General features: G+C 45.4%; 1 protein-coding gene across 1 annotated transcript in view; it reads right to left on the bottom strand.

The window, feature by feature from the left end:
- Positions 1 to 18812, bottom strand: part of PEX7 (peroxisomal biogenesis factor 7) — an 80842-nt gene that overhangs the window by 17312 nt on the left and 44718 nt on the right. Inside the window, exon 9 of the mRNA XM_006267398.4 lies at positions 82 to 181. Within this exon, the coding sequence (XP_006267460.1) occupies positions 82 to 181 (100 nt within the window). The remainder of the gene's footprint in view (positions 1 to 81; positions 182 to 18812) is intronic.

Genomic DNA, 18812 nt, shown 5'->3' with positions numbered 1-18812 from the left:
GGTGTTGAGGATGGTGTTCACAGCTCAGTCATGACTGTATGGCTTTAAGTGAGTGAAAAGTAAATCCATCAAAGCTATTACCTGACCACGGCTGTGAAGGCTTAAGTCTAGTCCACATGTAAACTCTGTGTGATGCTCCACAATTTCTAACAAGGGGTTAGGCTTGGAAAAGTCCCAGAATCTATAGAAACAAACAAACAAAAAAACCCATTACAGTAATTGAAAGACCATTCTTTAAAATATAATGCAGGATATTGATATGCCTGACACTGCCAGAACCTTTTCAAAAGCAAACCCATCCACTTAAACATAATTAATTCTATTTCTGCAAAATCCTCTGCTGATCTGCATAAATAAGAACTTCATTGAGGAAAACCATCTCCTTTTTTTCCCCCATTACAGAAACTGAGATCAGCAGAGCTGGCTCCAATGACCTGCCCTAGGGACAATCTTTAAAGAACTGTAGTCTGGCTTTCTTTATTAAGGGCCAGTGACTCTAAAATACTTTTCCCCTCAATACCTGCCAAGTTACATCTATAACACACACACACACTGACCAGGGCAACTCAAAACTTTGCTTCTTTTATTGTATTGTTCAGCTAGGGAATTTTTTAATTTTTTTTTTGTAATTGAAAACCAGAAGTGGACAGAGATATACTGAATGCTCCTGTTCTCAGATTTATTTATAAGCAGACTTCTCACACAACAGTATGTTGGGAGAACACAGTTATACCGCTATATTTTTTTCTAACGGATACTAAAGGGAACACGTAACCTGCATTTTAATTTCACTGAAAATTTATTCATCCAAACTTATCCTCCTTGCCAAGCCTAGTCAAGATGACCACTTTGAAATATAAATCTATGGTATTCTAGTTTTAAACTAATTTCCCCAATATGACAGTAAATGATAATGATAATAACCACTGTACAAAATGAAGTGTACATACTGGGGTACAATAAGAAATCTCGAGTATGATCTGGAAACATGCATTCAGTATCTTAATGAAATTTTTAGAGAACTGAAAATTGAGAAGAACCCTGAATCTAATGAAGGCACAAAAGTGACAAAGTAACTTAAGCTTCCATGATTCTCTGGTACTGCTTGCAGGGAAAGAAAGTCTAGAAAAGCCTAGTGCTGCATATTTTATGTGGAATTATATTGCCTTGCACCTGGAAATGCTTTCTACACACATTATATTCTTTTGTCTTTTCCTCAATAGTCAAAGCACATCCTTATTCCCCTTTCATGGAAGTGATTATAAAAAAGAATAAAAATTCATTATCAAACCAGCTACACAGAATGTGAGGTACATTCATCAGATCAGTTAAGGTAAACAGCAAACACAGGAACCAAGAGAATGAGTTTGTTTAACCTGCCTGCATTATTTCCTTAATAAATGACCAGAATGGTATCAACACAATGGCTCAGCCATAGCAACAACCCTCTTTACATCTTCCTAGTACCAGAAAGGCAATATAAACAGCTCGTTTTACAGGGAACCAGGAGAAAAAGAACATCTCAGCAACTCTACCCTTAAATTTGTCTGCTAAAATAGATAAGAAATCAAAGTCTTATAGCTAAGAACATGCAGTGACCTTCCTCAATGCACCAATTCTGTACTCTTTTGAGGGGAAGGCACCAAACAAATTTAAAATTTAAGATGGAGGGGGAATCTCTATATTTTTGTGGAAAACAAGTTGAAAAGCCTTTCAGCTCATTTTGCTCAGTGTTATACAAAATTATGTCAGGAAAAAGATTGTTATTTCAGAACCTCACAATCCAGGGCAAGTTTCACAGAAAACAATCTGGATAGGCCCATTGTTGGGATATAAAAATAGAGTAAGTCCAGGATTAGAGAGGCTATGAGGTTTAGGTGATTGAATATAAGATTGAGAAACATGAATACCTAGATTAAAGCTGACTCTGACACCAGCTTACTGCAGGAGATTGGGCAAATCAGTCATTCTCTGCAATTTGGCTGCTCCCAGCTGTAAAAATGGGCATAATGCCTACCTACTTCACAGAATGAATTCATGCTCATACAGCATTCTAAATATTTAAAGTATCCCATGTTATTTATCATCACTAAAGATAACATCACCAAGGGTACATCTGCACAGAAAAACAAAGGTGTGCTTATAGCATACGTAGGCATTTAGCACGGATAACAACCGCAGTGAATGCATTACAGCATGGATTTCAGCATGGGCTAGCAACCCATACTTGGGATTCCAGGCTAAGCTTATACTGCCAAAGGTGCCCCTAACATTTTTATCCAAGCTACTAGATGAAAGCTATCATGTGTGTGTGTCTACTGGAGCCAAAACCACATCTTAATTTGCTTTGTTAGAAAACTTATATTAAACTGATTATTACACTGATTAAATAATTAAAATAAAGACTTGTAGTAACTTACTTTCCACTATTTATCCAGTTTGATTACTTTCTACATCTTCCTCCTCTTACAAAATGGCTATGCATTAAGGCCCCCTCTACAAGTTACAGCAGTGGTCTCCAACCTTTTTAAGTAGTAACCTTTGGCATTTAAAAGCAACCCAAGATCTACCAGGCAATGCCACCACCCGCCCAGCAGATAAGTCTGTGGGGAGGGAAAAACGGGGCAGATGGAGGCAGTGAGAGGAAAAATTATATGAGGGTGCACCTCCCCAGCAGGTAAATCCCGCCCAGCTGGGGCCCCACTCAACTCATCCTTGCTCCTGCCTCTGCAGCACTGTCCCTCATCGTGGGAGCCTCGATCTAGCCCCTGCCCCTTCCCTCCTCAATGGACTGACCTGCTGGGTTGGTGCGCGCATGTACATGCACACGGGCACTCAGCCCCCCACACCAGCCTTGTATAGACTCCAACAGGCTCCAAGATCTACTGCAAGAGGCTCTGAGATCTACCGGTGGATTGAGATCCACTGGTTGGTGACCACGGAGTTACAGGTATTGTGCAATTAATTGGTTAAATGTGCAACTACTTTAAAACGAGTTATACATGCAAAATAGCTATCACACCAAAAAAAGCTCCAACCAGCTATAAAGTTAGACCCCAAAAATGTGTACTAGTTTTATAGCTGGGTGTTAAGCTTTACTTTACAGGCATAGTGGGGTCTCCCTGTTGCTGGGAGTCCTATCAGCTGCTGGGGCTCCCAGGCAAAGGGGTGCACCAGGCCCACCATGAAACCCTCAGGCCTGGGGGATTGGCAGCTGCGATACCCCAAGCCCAGGGTTTCACACACCTCTGAGCCTGGGAGATTGTAGAAGCCATGATTCCCCAGCCCTTGGGTTGGCGCTATTTATGATGCAATAGCTACTTTGCCCATGTAGTTGGTTTTAAGGTCACTGTGCAATTAATCAGTTAAACATGTAGAAGGGGCCTTAACTGAGGAGAGTCGCAGCCCTAGGAGCTTGCTTCGTGCCAAAATTGGGCTCCCCCTGCACCAGCAATAAGGCACACTAGGATCTAATGCACAATCCTACAATCATGCCTCCTGCCATGCATGTGTGGCATGACAAGAGATATGATCGTGTGGATCATGTATTAGATCCTATCACACCTTTACCTTAATGTGCAGAAAGGGCTTAATTTTACTTCTTGCTGTTTTTCACCAGTTTCACCTTCTGAATCACACACATCAGCGCACTGCTTCAATAGAGCTGCAAATACTACAAGCAACATGATTATTTAAAAGAAAAAAACTTGCCATGAGTATACATATACAGTTACGCAGGAGTTTTTCTATTGTCCTTAAGTTCTATAAAACCAGTTTCTTACAGCTTACATCAGATGAGACTCAGACTCAAGACACCCCTCAGAAAACACCAGCTCTTAGCTTTTACTATGGGTTGTTTTTTGTTGGGTTTTTTTGGGGTGGTGGGCAGGGAAGGGTTTGGGTTTTTGACTACAAAGCAATTCTTCTGTTGCAAAGAACTCAGAAAGACCACAACAGGTCGGAAAGTTTTTGACATTACGGATTCCTAGTTAAATCTCTACGTTTAGTTTGTGAATCATGTATAGATGTTCCCACACTTAACAGTGCTAATATTGTACGGCACTCCCCAGCACCCTCAAAAGGGTGTTATGGTAACCAAGCATGCTGTGGCACCCCAGGTGGGAATCACTGAGTTACATTTTTAAAAAGTATTTAACTATCTCGGTGTGAGAAGGCATGTGCACCTACACACACATATCACTGGCACTGACATGCACCTGCTGCAGCAGCAAATATCATAGCATGGCAAAAAAAAAAAAAAAATGCAGGTGCTTTTTTCACTGATCCAGGAAACCCTCTAAAATCTGGAGCAGCTTATTACTATTCGTTCCATCCAGGAAGAGCACATACCAACTGCAGAGACTTCCTCAGCCTGACAAAGGGTTTTTAAACCCGAAAGCTTGCCAAAATTTTTCTTTCCAACTATTTAGTTTGGTCTAATAAAAGATACCAGATTCACCCAATGAACCTTAAGCAGCTTATTAGAATTTCTCACCTGTTCACAGGTAGGGAGCTGTTGTGAAGGTAGAGAAAGTCCTGGCAGGTAAGTCTTAAGAATAAGAAGGGTGAAAACCAGGGTTGAGGGAGGCAAGGGTTCAGGAGCTAGCCCACAGCATATTGGTTTTGGTCAGAGAAACAGTTCTTATACTAACATGCAGCTGTAAATGAGGACCAGGTCAGGAATTAATCATAAAGGAGAGAGTTTATAGACTAGAGAATAGTAATTTATGAAAAGATGAACACACATGCCAACAATCACACTGACCCCCGGCTTGTAAACTGACAAAAGAAAGATTTGTTTGGTAATATTTTTTATTGGATTAACGTTATAGTCACAAAAACATTAGATAAACTTTTTTTTTGTTAGACTGATATTTAGCTTAGGCTATACTAGTTTCTTTCCCAAACCTAAGGAAGTAAAAGTAAAAGTTTGTCTGACTCCTAACTATAACGTTGGTTCAAGTAAAAGATAACAGCAAACAAATATTACTTCTCAGATATTCCTTGGACCATCATGACTATAACTACCCTAACACTTGTAAACTGCAGAATATTTTTTTTAAACCTGCCTGCTTTAGTAGCCATTTAAGTTGAAAGCTTTTCAGGACAGGGGTCATGTCTTACTTCATCTATATCTACTGAAGCACCAGCACAAGGTGCTGGTATTATTGCAACATTTATTATAATCTTTGCAACTGATGGGAGTTCCTTTACTGGGAAGGTTGAAGGCACAGTTTACCTCTTCATATTCTCCAGTGGATCATTCCTATTTTTATTTTAAAAAGCATGAATGAGAGAAACATGTTTGAGGCTGTTATCATCATATATTACATATATATCCTATTATATTTTATATTATCAAAAGCACACTTGAGAATCTATAAATCCAGCAATTCTGGCAAAGATCACAATTCCATCCACCAAGTCAGTTTACTTTGCATGTGTTCTTCGTAATTCCTCCTCTCAGACGTACATTCGTTAAGTAATTATCCTACATATTAAAAAGGAGGGTTTCCTTCTGCTTAACACAACAGCCTTTTGTTTGAATTTGCACTGAACCCACAGTGCCAAATTCATCCCTGATATAACCTGGTGGAAGCCAATGGAGCTAGTTCACAAATTAGTTTGGGGCATCCAACTATCTCCATAACAATATCAAATACAGGATAACTGCACTTCAGGATCGAGATGATGAAAAAGCTTAAATATACGGATGAAAACCATCTTTAACCAAAGCAAAGGAAAAATGAAAAATTATACTGAGGGCCAAATCATAGAGAATCAGCTCCTTACAGCTGTTTTGTCAGCAGATTCTTTAAGGACTCTTGATGTGCTCTTTGCTACAATGCTAGCTTTATTTTTAATTGATTTGCTATACACTGCGTTGTATTGTGTAATACAGGTCTTCACTCGTATAGTTAGAAGGCTTAGCAAGGATCCCACTGTAACTGAATTGCATGTGTAAAATTCTCTTCCGTCACTGCATGCATGAATCAGTTTTGGGCAGTACGGTGCACAGTAGATGTGTCTTTTGTGCTGCACTTAAAATTATATTGTAATTTTCCAAGTGCAATGTAACTTTGACAACTTTTAAGGGTAATTAGAGACAACTCGGGAACCAGCAGCGGGAAGGAGAGGAGGCAGCACACGTGTGTCCCGCACGCACGTGTGCCCTTCTTACCAACCAACTGACCGGAGGCGGCGGCGGCAGCAGCAACAACAGAGGAATCAGCAGCGGGGGCAGCAGCAGCTGATCCCCCGAAGGTAAGTGGGGCGGAGGGACCCGGCGCAGCTGAGCCGGATCCGGAGGGGAAGCCCCCCGGGTCCCATATAGCTGAGCCGGTAGGGAGCCGCGCTCCCGAGCCGCGCAGTGCGAACAGAGCGTGCAAACAGGCGCGCTCTGTAAGAGCACGCCGGCGTTTGCGCGGGCGTTCGCGCCGGAGGGCGGGCCAGGAGGGCCAGGAGTGGGACTCCTGTAGGGGTAGGGCATAGACACCGCGCAGGTCTACAAACAGCAGCTTGTAGAATGGTGTCTACGAGGAGTACTGCTAGGGCCTCTGCCCAGGGGGACAAGGCTACCCGGGGCAGGTCTGAGGCCCCCACCCAGACCGAGCCCATGGGGGAGCCGGTGTCCCCCTACCTCCTGGCCTGTGGGGTATCCCCAGCAGGGCCGGGGGGAGCAGAGATTGGGGGCCCCCACACCTGTCCAGCAGGTGCCCGTCTTAGGGCCCTGGAGGCGCAGGTGAGGGAGCTCCGGGAGGAGGTTAGCAGGCTGAGGGGGATCAGGGAGGCGGAGGATGAAATTGACAGTTATTTCCTTTCCCTGCAGGCCCAGGCACCAAAGGAAGAAGCACCCCGGGGAATACCCTCCACAGCAGAGTGGCAGACGGTCACAGCCAGGACCGGAGCGGCACGCAGAGAACTGGTACCAGCTTCTCCAGTCCGAATGGTGAACAGGTACGAGGCCCTGGCGACCCTGCAGGAGATGGAAGGGGAGGACACCCTTGGGCAAGAAGAAACACCACGTTCTTCACACCCCAAACAGATCAAGAGATCCACGATGACCCAGAGGAAGAGGCGACGTGTGCTCGTCATAGGAGACTCCATCCTGAGAGGTACGGAAGGACCCATCTGTCGCCAGGACCCCTCGGCACGAGAGGTATGCTGCCTCCCTGGAGCAAAGATTCGGGATGTGACGGAGGTAATCCAGGCCAGGATCAAGCCCACCGATTATTACCCCATGGTCCTAGTCCATGTGGGTACTAATGATGCGGCCAGGAGAACCCCCGATCACTTGATGGCGGACTACTGTGCTCTGGGAGGCGTGCTGAAGGAGTTCGGTGCCCAGGTGGTTTTCTCTTCCATCCTACCAGTGACCGGACGAGGAAGACGGCAGGAGAACTGCATCAGAGAGACCAACTGGCGGCTTCGGCAGTGGTGTCTCGAGGCAGGCTTCGGCTTCCTGGACCATGACCCGCACATCACGACGAGGGACATGCTCAGCTGGGATGGGCTTCACCTGTCCCCCAAAGGTAAGCGTGTGTTTTCTTCTAGGTTGGCGGATCTCCTCCGGCGGGCTTTAAACTAGGCTCGTCGGGGGGAGGGGAGTACGAGGGCAGGGGAAGCTGTGGACCACCAAACCATGTGGCACCCACAAGGACAGCCCAGCCTGAAGAAGGAGAACATTGGGAACCTGAAAGCCATGGGGAGGCCAGCACAACAGAACAGGTAAGGAACAAGAAGGTAAGAAACAATGGGCCCCATGGGACTGGGAGCAGGGGGGCAGCAAAGGCGCCAGTCGCAGGGCTCAAGTGCCTATATACTAATGCTAGGAGCATGGGGAACAAGCAGGATGAACTAGCGTTCCTGCTTGCACTAAACACCTATGACTTAGTGGGGCTAACAGAGACCTGGTGGGATTCATCCCATGACTGGGCGGTACATATTGAGGGCTATAGATTGTACAGAAAGGACAGGTCGGGGAAGAAAGGTGGGGGGGGTTGCACTTTATGTCAGTGAGCAATATACATCAACCCTCATCAAGACAGAATCCGAGGCTGAGGAAGTAGAAGGATTGTGGGTTAGGCTACATGGGGGGCAAGGAGAAAGGGATTTGGTGGTAGGGGTCTGTTACAGACCCCCACACCAAGGGGAAGAAATAGATGCGGGGCTCCTGAGGCAACTCTCGGAGACCATAAAAGCTAAAGAGGCGGTAGTCATGGGGGACCTAAACTACCCGGACATCTGCTGGGAGACGCAGACAGCAAGGTCCCATCGCTCACGCAGGTTTCTAACTTGTGTACAGGACCTCCACCTGACACAGGAGGTGTATGGTCCCACTAGGGGGAATGCCATACTGGATCTGGTATTGGCAACGGGAGATGACATGATAGGGGACCTCCAAATCGGTAGCTATCTGGGAGACAGTGATCACCTTATGATAGAATTCAACATAAGACGGCGAGTGGGTAAGGTAACTAGTAGGGTGAAAGTGCTAGACTTTAGGAAAGCTGATCTCATTGCACTCAGGCGATTAGTCAAGGAAGCACTGCAGAGTAGGAGTTTTGATGGGATGGGTGCCCAAGAAGGGTGGCTGTGCCTAAAGGAAACGATCCTTTGGGCACAAAGCAAGACGATCCCCGAGCGAGGCAAAAGAGGGAAAGGGGCCAGGAGGCTTCCATGGCTGACCAGAGAAATCCAGGGCAGCCTAAGGGCCAAAAGGGGAGCACATAAAAAGTGGAAACAGGGTGAGATCACTAAAGATGAATATACCTCCTCTGCTCGTGCTTGTAGGGAGGCAGTTAGGCGGGCCAAAGCTACCATGGAGCTGAGGATGGCAACCCAAGTAAAGGACAACAAGAAATTGTTTTTTAGATACATAGGGAGTAAAAGGAAGGCCCAGGGAGGAATAGGACCCCTGCTAAATGGGCAGAAGCAATTGGTGACAGATAGAGGGGACAAGGCTGAACTCCTCAACGAGTTCTTTGCCTCAGTGTTCCTAAGCGAGGGGCACGACAAGTCTCTCACTGGGGTTGTAGAGAGGCAGCAGCAAGGCGCCAGACTTCCATGCGTAGATCCTGAGGTGGTGCAGAGTCACTTGGAAGAACTGGATGCCTTTAAGTCGGCAGGCCCGGATGGGCTCCATCCCAGGGTGCTGAAGGCACTGGCCGACGTCATTGCAGAGCCACTGGCGGGAATATTCGAATGCTCGTGGCGCACAGGCCAAGTCCCGGAGGACTGGAAAAGGGCTAACGTGGTCCCCATTTTCAAAAAGGGGAGGAAGGAGGACCCGGGCAACCATAGGCCGGTCAGTCTCACCTCCATCCTTGGTAAAGTATTTGAAAAAATTATCAAGGCTCACATTTGTGAGAGCCCGGCAGGACAAATTATGCTGAGGGGAAACCAGCATGGGTTTGTGGCGGGCAGATCGTGCCTGACCAACCTAGTCTCTTTCTATGACCAGGTTACGAAACGCCTGGACACAGGAGGAGGGGTGGATGTCGTATACCTGGACTTCAGGAAGACCTTCGATACGGTATCCCACCCCATACTGGTGAACAAATTAAGAGGCTGTGATGTGGATGACTGCACAGTCCGGTGGGTGGCGAATTGGCTAGAGGGTCGCACCCAAAGAGTCGTGGTAGATGGGTCGGTCTCGACCTGGAAGGGTGTGGGCAGTGGGGTCCCGCAGGGTTCGGTCCTTGGACCGATACTCTTTAATGTCTTCATCAGCGACTTGGACGTGGGAGTGAAATGTACTCTGTCCAAGTTTGCAGATGACACAAAGCTATGGGGAGAAGTGGACACGCCGGAGGGCAGGGAACAGCTGCAGGCAGACCTGGATAGGCTGGACAAGTGGGCAGAAAACAACAGGATGCAGTTCAACAAGGAGAAATGCAAAGTGCTGCACCTAGGGAGGAAAAATGTCCAGCACACCTACAGCCTAGGGAATGACCTGCTGGGTGGCACGGAGGTGGAAAGGGATCTTGGAGTCCTAGTGGACTCCAAGTTGAACATGAGCCGGCAGTGTGACGAAGCCATCAGAAAAGCCAATGGCACTTTATCGTGCATCAGCAGATGCATGACAAATAGGTCCAGGGAGGTGATACTTCCCCTCTATAGGGCGTTGGTCAGACCGCAGTTGGAGTACTGCGTGCAATTCTGGGCGCCACACTTCAAGAAGGATGCGGATAACCTGGAGAGGGTACAGCGAAGGGCAACTCGTATGGTCAAGGGCCTGCAGACCAAGCCCTACGAGGAGAGACTAGAGAAACTGGACCTTTTCAGCCTCCGCAAGAGAAGGTTGAGAGGCGACCTTGTGGCTGCCTATAAGTTCATCACGGGGGCACAGAAGGGTGAGGATTGGTGAGGATTTATTCACCAAGGCGCCCCCGGGGGTTACAAGAAACAATGGCCACAAGCTAGCAGAGAGCAGATTCAGACTGGACATTAGGAAGAACTTCTTCACAGTTCGAGTGGCCAAGGTCTGGAACGGGCTCCCAAGGGAGGTGGTGCTCTCCCCTACCCTGGGGGTCTTCAAGAGGAGGTTAGACGAGTATCTAGCTGGGGTCATTTAGACCTAGCACTCTTTCCTGCTTATGCAGGGGGTCGGACTTGATGATCTATTAAGGTCCCTTCCGACCCTAACATCTATGAATCTATGAAAACCATTCTTCCCTCAAAGATTTAAAAATAATTCTATTATATAGCATGTGGTAATGCCCTGATTTCATTGGTAAAGTTAATAATTTGGATTCTGGTAGCTTCTAAAATCCTCAATCAGGATTTGGGCCCCATTTTGCTAGATGCTGCAGATCCAGTTAAAAGATGTGCGCTGGTGAAATCTAACTAAGACATCTAAGAAAAAATGTGACTGAGAACCCCTCACTAACCATTCCCCCCCTGGTTTTAGCCTCAGATTGATGCAAGATATTGCACTACACACTGTAGAATGCAACAGTCTAACCTCGAGGGAACAAATGAATGTTGGCGAAGTTGACACAAGGGAAACAATGACCACCTTTTGGACAGACCATTGAAAAAAAAAAAAAGCCATTTTTATTGCTACTGCTAAACTATTCATTTGCCTGCAGCTGGGGATCCAACACTAATTCTCCCACCACACCGTCACAGGGATGTGAACTCAGTTAAAAGGGCAGATATGGTAATCATGGTACTATATTTTCTAGGCATTTCCCCATCCTTCCGGTATCACCACAGTCCCTACTAGATTGATTTCAACTACGCATCTCATGTCCGCACCTTGTCTCTATTAAGAATGGTACGAGGCCTTTAGCTGCACTGGTCAAATCAGGTCAAATAGAAACATAGAGGTAGGCACTGTTATGCTTCATTCTCTCAACACTGCTGGCTTCCTTACGCATACAAGAGAAAGCCAGCTCTCTTCTTTATTGAGACAAGGTAATTTTCCTAGTGAGCATAAATTTGCCTGATAACCAGGGAAATGACTGCTGCAAATACAGCCTCTCTAATTTCTGTTTATTTAAGCAAGCTTGATATAATTTCCACAAGAATGGCCATTGACAGAAATCTCTGCTGGCCTCTCAGCTTTTAGCTTAATATTACCAATACAGGCAGTCCTCGCACTTACAGTGGGTTACACTACTGCAAAAGGCACTGTAAGTCGAAACGATGCAAGTCGAATCTGATTTTCCCATAGAAACAATGTTATAATAGGGAGTTACGTTCCTGACCAAGGGCCTGATGCCCACTTTTTTACAGAAATGACCATAAACACCATATTAAATCAACTATTTAATTTTATTTAATCAACTATTCAATTTTACTACAGACCATGTTGATTCAGACTGTATAAATAATTACTCACACTGGGATCAAAGGCCAAGAGACAGCAACTGCCAGAGTCCCCCATAACCCTGTGTTGACAGGAGTGGTGAGCAAGCAAAGGAGAGCAAGCTAGGGCAGAATATCAGTGGGGATGGAGCCAGTGTAGGAACTAGCATGGCCCCAGCACAATGGAGGCACAGCAGGGCAGCTGAGGCCAGGGCAGTGCATGGGGCAGTGTGGGCTGGAGCACCCAGCTGCAGCAACAGCTATTTCTGGGCCCCTCCCTGAATAAGGCACTTGCTCCCTGACTTACACTGCTGAGCAGAAGGGAGGAAGACTTTCTCCATGGAGCTCAGAGCTCTGCCTGGGAGCCCTGCACGCAGCCACCCTGCCAGGAGGCAAGGCACCAGCCCTGCTCTCCCCGACCCCAGGGCCACCCAGGCCCCGAGACAGGCTGGTGCTGTTGCCCCTCTCTGAGGTCGTGGGAGCACCATGTGTCCCCAGCCAGATGGGGGCATCCTGCTGCTGCACCCCACCTCCCTGGGGAGCAGCACAGAGGGGGGCAGGAAGTTTGGGGGCAATCACTGCTGCTGCTTTCTTTCTGTCATTGCCACCCCCACCCCTGTGGGCAGGAAGTGGCCAGGGACCCCCAAGGCTGGGCCTTGCAGAACTGCTGCCCGCTCACAGGTTGCTGGGGCTCCGCAGCCGGGCACAAGCGGGCACAAGCCCTAGGGGTGCTGCACTCCACTGCAGCTCGGCCCCTGCCCCGGCCCAGCCTGGCCCCGGGCAGCTTTGCAGCCACAGGGGCCCAGCCCAGCCCTGGGCCCCTCCTTGCCCGGTGTGGATCCTGGGACAGGCGGAGGTGACCCTGGCAGTGACTGCCTGACCCCCGGCGTGGGGCTCACTCAGGTACTGCAGCCATGAGTCCCAGAGTGGGTTGCGGGTCACAGGCTGGATGATGTGTGGCACTGGATCCTCACAGTTACAGCATGCTGTAAGTGCGAGGATCCAGTGCCATACGAAATGACATAGGTGTAAATAATGGAGCACCACAAGTGCAGATCACTGCAAGTTGGAGCGCCATAAGTCAAGGATTGCCTGTATTTAAGGAGACAGATCTGTCAATTAAAAAGAATATTGAAAATATAAGAATTTTGGATTGCAGTCTTCTCTAATATTACAGTGCCTATTCACTGTAACAGAAATTCCCTTTTCACAGATGGATGGAGACACCATTCCACTTTAGAGGTCATATTGCTGAACTGTTTTATGAGGAACTTCCAGAGCTAACATTTACTACATTTTAAAGAGAGATTCCATCTAATTCACTGTAATAAAACTTCACCTGAAACAACAGCACCATTTGTAGGAACAAGCCCATGGAAGTTACATATCATTAAAAATGTACTAAATGTAAGTTTATATGTTAACATATTAACTTCTACACTATACTATTTGTTTTAAATCCATGTAGACACAAGTCAAAGAGAAACACTGTGGACAGAAGGGTGCTAGTAATTTTTAATAAGCCTGTAGTGTTTAGTTTCATCACTTGTAAATATCTCCCAAATAACTGGGCATACTCATGATGTAGTCTCTATCAGAAAAGAGGAAGTGAATGAATATAAAGAATCAACAGACAGCAATCATCAAACCAACCCCATCCTCCTGAAAGACAGTTAATGAAAAGAGGGGCCTAGTAATTTAGTATTTCCCAAGACACCTAGCAAATCCAGTATATTGGGCAGAGTACTGTTTATATGTATTTTTATGCATGCATTCACAATCATGAGCACACACATATACAACTATTCTACCAGTGGATATAGATGTCATAAGAAATCTTTACTTATTATTATACCTACCTCTTGCTTTTTGTGGCTGAAATCACATACAAATACTAGGATTAAGCAACAAAAGTAGGATTTCGAGCCAAACTTCAGACTGGGCTGTAAGAAAAACAAGGACCAGCCACAAAGATCCAGGTCTGAACCTTCTAAAGTACATGCCTGGAGAGGCTTTGATGCAGCCCATTTTTAACATATAACATATTAAAATATGACCATCATATTGTAATTCCCGAAGAAGTCAAAAAATTTCAGAATACTGGAAGATAAATTTCTATACACTTGAATCATTACATATCAGAACACCTGAACCATTAAAATATCAGAAAGTGTGCTTACTGTGATGAACCTATTCATGAGCTTTTGCTCCATCAGAATTCATCTTTAAAGTTTTAGCATCGGCTCTAATTGGAATAATTTCATTATTTTTGGCCTTAATTTAGGGAGAAAATGCTGCATTAGGCACAGATACCACACACCAAATCCAAACAGAGGGCTTGATAAATTAAAGAAAGTTATTAAGCTGGTATTCAGCCAGCTTTAACCTGCCTCTGCTGCAAAGAATTAATCATGTACATCTTGTGGGGTAGTTCAAGGTAAACCAATATTTCTTCCTGTCCACAAATTCAGTAGCTTCGATAGTATTAGAAATCCAAACACATTGTTCAACTTTAAGAGGAGATTATTAATATGTTTCATGGAACATATTATATACATTCAGCAATTCTCTTAAAGTGTCTTCTATATAAGATTGATAATGTATTTTTACGAGAGAAACTCCTCATCTCTTAAAAAAATATGTCCGTTGATGTGTGCTTTCCCAGAAGGGTGAAATATGCAAGTGAAAATCAAACCCTCACACATGGCAATCTGTTAGCATGGATGTCTCAGCTGACCACACTACAGCACTACCTAAAAAGAGAGTGCTTGTTTAGAAGATAGCCAGTGTCACCGCCCTTAACATTTTCTCTTTCAGGCTTCTCTTTACAAGATCCATAAGCAGTTAAAAAGAGTTATTATCAATGGTGCAAAAAAGGAAGGGCCATGCACGCACATACAGGCCATGCCTACATAGGTATTTAGTGGTGCCCCCACTAAATCTGATCCAATCACAGATTTCTGAGATCACTCTATGGGGAATGCCCCTTATGCCCTGACTGAAGGTCTGGATTAATTCTCCTTATAGAAAAGTAAGCAATGTTTATTCAAACACTGTTCTACAGATCTCATTCACAGGCATAATTTTCACTCCATTTTTGTTATTGGCAGGAGAGGGGAGGAGTGGGATGAAAGGACAGAGAGAGAGAGAGAGAGAGAGAGAGAGAGAGAGTGGGAAAGGAGAAGTATAGATATCAGATGTTTGATATATTCCATACTGCATACGTCTTTAAAAAACAGTCGCCAAACGAATTTGACAAACCCCCATTAGAGAATACTTTGCTTCCAATGGTTTTTTTGTAAAGTACATTTTTTTGTAAAGCCTTCTGAAAATTCCTTCCCCATTGCTGCTTCTTTTCTTTTTTTTTTTTTTTTTCCAAATGAGGTAACAGGTTTAGAAAATTTCTACTAAGCTGAGCTTCACCTCTTTAAACCTGATCCCTTTGCCCCTGGTAAGAACAAGAAATCATTTGGACAGAAAAATAATGCCTCCAGTAAATTGTGGCATTTTGTAAAAAGGTCTGCAAGCTCTTACTTTCCAGATATTGTGGTATATAAGCAAAGAGCTCCTCTCATCTTTACTGACAGTGTTCACCAATAAAATGTCAGGGCTGAAATTGTGCTAAATTTCTGTATGGCAGGAAAGTGTATTAGTGCCAACCCTGATTGGCACACAGTTGATATAAAAAAATGGAAAGAGCATGAGCACTACAAAATTACCCAAAGAACACTAGCAACTTATTCCTATAATTATTAATTTTACGGCTCCAAAGAGGCCATTTGAAGAAATTGGTCAAACCTTTTCAGTTTGAAATGAGCAGTCTGAATGATCATGTTCTGCAAATTGGCTGGTAGCTGGCACAGTGTCGGTAATGGATACTAAGGAAGCATAAATAACATCCTCCTGTGTACTCTGCAGTATTCTGTCCAGAAACACACTTTAGATATAAAGAAAATTAAGCAATTTATATGAGAAAGAATGTTGAAGCAGCAGGCTAGAAGGTTATGCCTCTGGATCTTATTTCACTTACACTTGCAGCATCTTAGTACCAAACACTGAAAGGGGTACAGTACTGGAGAAGTGCTACCACTCAATGTATCAAAGCAAGGGAATGACAATTATGGGTAGAAAAATGGAAAAGGGTTTCATGAGTAAATATCTATAATGTAAGTGATGTTTTACTGAAGCTATAATAGACCTCTAACTAGACTTGTCATTACGAATTGTATAGCAACATTGCAACCTTACAGGTATTTGCAGTTGACATTACAGGTATTGCCTAAAGCAGTGGGGGGCCAACCTTTTTGGTAGATATGCCACAAATTAGCTGCACACCCTTCCCAAGAACTACTCCAACTCCTTTTCCAATACACTGCTCTGATTTCTGCTTACTGCCCTCTACTTCCTGTCCAATTTGCTACTTGGTTTTCTGCTCCCTGTCCTACCTGCAGCTATGCGACCTGTCCCCTCCCTGACCTGCTACGTGCCATACACAGAGGCTGCCCATGCCACTTGTAGCATTAATACTACAAATTTGCCACCCCTGTCCTAAAGTTACCTTCTAACCTAGGATAAAAAAGGACAAGCAAAATTTTAAAAAGAAATCAGAAACCTTTTCCTCAGCATGACCCCATTTATGACCCCCTATCCTCAGCACAGCCCCTCGCTCCCAACCTGCAGTCCCCCACCCACAGGTGCTCCTCACTCCCCACCCACAGCCCATTGCTCCCCCAGCAGTGCCCAAGCCTCAGCTGCCACCTGGTGCTGCGGCCAGAGCAGAGCTCGGACCTCGACTCTCCTTCCCTGCCTTTCCCCATGGGTGGCACAACCAGAACAGAGCCCATGGAGGGGGAGGATGTGGGCTGCCCGCTGTGGGCTCAGGGCTCCCTACCCTGCTGCCCTCTCCTCAGGCAGACCCAACGCAGGACGGCAGGGAAGCTTGGTGCCACTGCCAGGAGCCCCGTGCCAGCCACACCACAATGGCAAAGTGCCCCCTGTCTGCCTGGCAGCAGTGGCAGTATGGAGTCACGCCCCTGCTGCTGCCAGGCAGTCAGGGGGCGTCTCATTACAGCAGCGCAGCTAGTGTGGAACTCCTGGCAGCAGCACCAAGCCTCCCTGCCCCACTCTGCCATGGATGACCAAGGGAGAGGCAGCAGGGTGGGGAGCCCCAAGCCGTCAGTGGACATCTCACATCCACTCCCACCTCGCACACAAATCTAGGGGGCACATGACCCCTCAGGCCTCCTTCCCTACGAGTGTGCACAGTGGCAGGTAGTCAGCCCCCCTGCTGTCCCCTGGACAAGCCACTCGTTGCTCCATCCTGCTCCCCCAGCCGGGCCCTGCATTTCTGCCCCAGGCCTATGCACCAGCCTGGCTGGGCAGCACCCCCAGCCCTAGCCTTGCCCCATTTCCTCCCTCCCTCACTGCAGTGGCCTCAATCTGCCCTCCCCCCACACAGACTTACCTGGAGGGAGCTGCAGAAGCTGCTCTCCACACTGCCTTGCTGCCACATGCATGTGTGCACCCACATGCACATGGTGTTCCCTGCCTGATTGCCCTCCTCCTGCTCCCCCCAGGCCAAGTAGCCCCTTGCAGACTGGAACTCTGCCAGCCTGCAAGGGGAACCGATCATTTCCTGTTTTTTTCTCCTTTAAAAGAGAAAATCTGCAATGGTCTCAGCAATCCCCATTTTTTATCATTGCAAACCCATCTTTTATCGTTTAGCACCATTGCTCTAACCTGTGACCCAAGCTGTTTGGAAAAAAGGTATACTGGAGAGTCCTGCTTTCTTTTACTGTACCTAAATTTCAGTGTAGTGACAAACTGTGTAAAATTAAAAGAACAGAACCCGCAAAAACCAACACCTTCCCCACCCTGCCCTCCCCCAGATTTCAGGCTTAGCAGGTCTCAAGGAAATGGTCCAGTGATCTCTAATCTTCTTACCTGATAAGGTATGAAATACAATACTTTTTTAAAGTAACGATCAGAATTATCAATCAACAGGGTTATTCAAGCTGTCAGCATAGAAGCATAAGAAATCATAACGACAATCAGGGATATCAGGTACTCTTGAAGAATTGCTGCACACACACAAACATTAGACAAACCTTTTCTTTTAGTATTCCTGAATTTAAATACTTATATAGGTAACCACAGGCAATACATTTAAAGCAATTAAAATAAATCACTTTAACTGCTATTCATTTGGCAAAAAAGATAACTAAAAAAGATTAAAAGATCACAAGAAGTATGTAATAACCCTATGTGCTGAACACTTGAGAAGACAAAAAACATTTCCTGTAAAACTACAAATAAGGTGGCAGTATGTTTCTGCTTAAATCTCTGCAGTATCAAAAGTGATGTAATGCCACAACATCTATGGCAGATTTTAAGCACAGAAAAAAGTCACAAAAACTAGAGTCGCAGCTCCCAGAGCAACCATAAATCTCTCCCAATATACAAATGCATTTTAAATCTTTTTTAGTGATTCTCACCAAGGATGCCATGGACCCTAGGGCAACATGAGATGCTTTCATGCAGCATTAGCATTATTATATGTGCAAACATCTACACAACTCACAGCATAAACCCAGAGATTTTATATATGAATCCACAGTGTCAAAAACAAGATAACCCACTGTGGTCTTTCTGAGTTCTCTGCAACAGAAGAATTGTTCTATTATTTTTCTGTACTCAAGAAACAAGTGGAAGCAAAGAACTGGCATTTTCTGATGGGTGCCTTGAGTCTAAAAAAGGTTGCAAAAAACTATCTGATATAAACTGTTCTGCCTTAAGAGAAGCCATGAGTTAGGCATTTTGTGGACAGCCTGAATTTTCAAATTTATGTGGATTTAATATTCCATCCAGAATTTTGTATTAACACAGTTTTTTGCATTTGTTGTATATTCCAAAAGAATAACGATTGTATTATTATTCTTAGATAAAAAAAAACTGCATTAAGAACTTAAAGAAGATGACTGAAAATAAATGAGAATAAG

Source organism: Alligator mississippiensis, chromosome 1 (assembly GCF_030867095.1).
Source record: "Alligator mississippiensis isolate rAllMis1 chromosome 1, rAllMis1, whole genome shotgun sequence".
Classification (NCBI taxonomy): domain Eukaryota; kingdom Metazoa; phylum Chordata; order Crocodylia; family Alligatoridae; genus Alligator; species Alligator mississippiensis.
The sequence above is the reverse complement of the archived record's forward strand: the minus strand, read 5'-3'. Positions and strand labels throughout refer to the sequence as shown.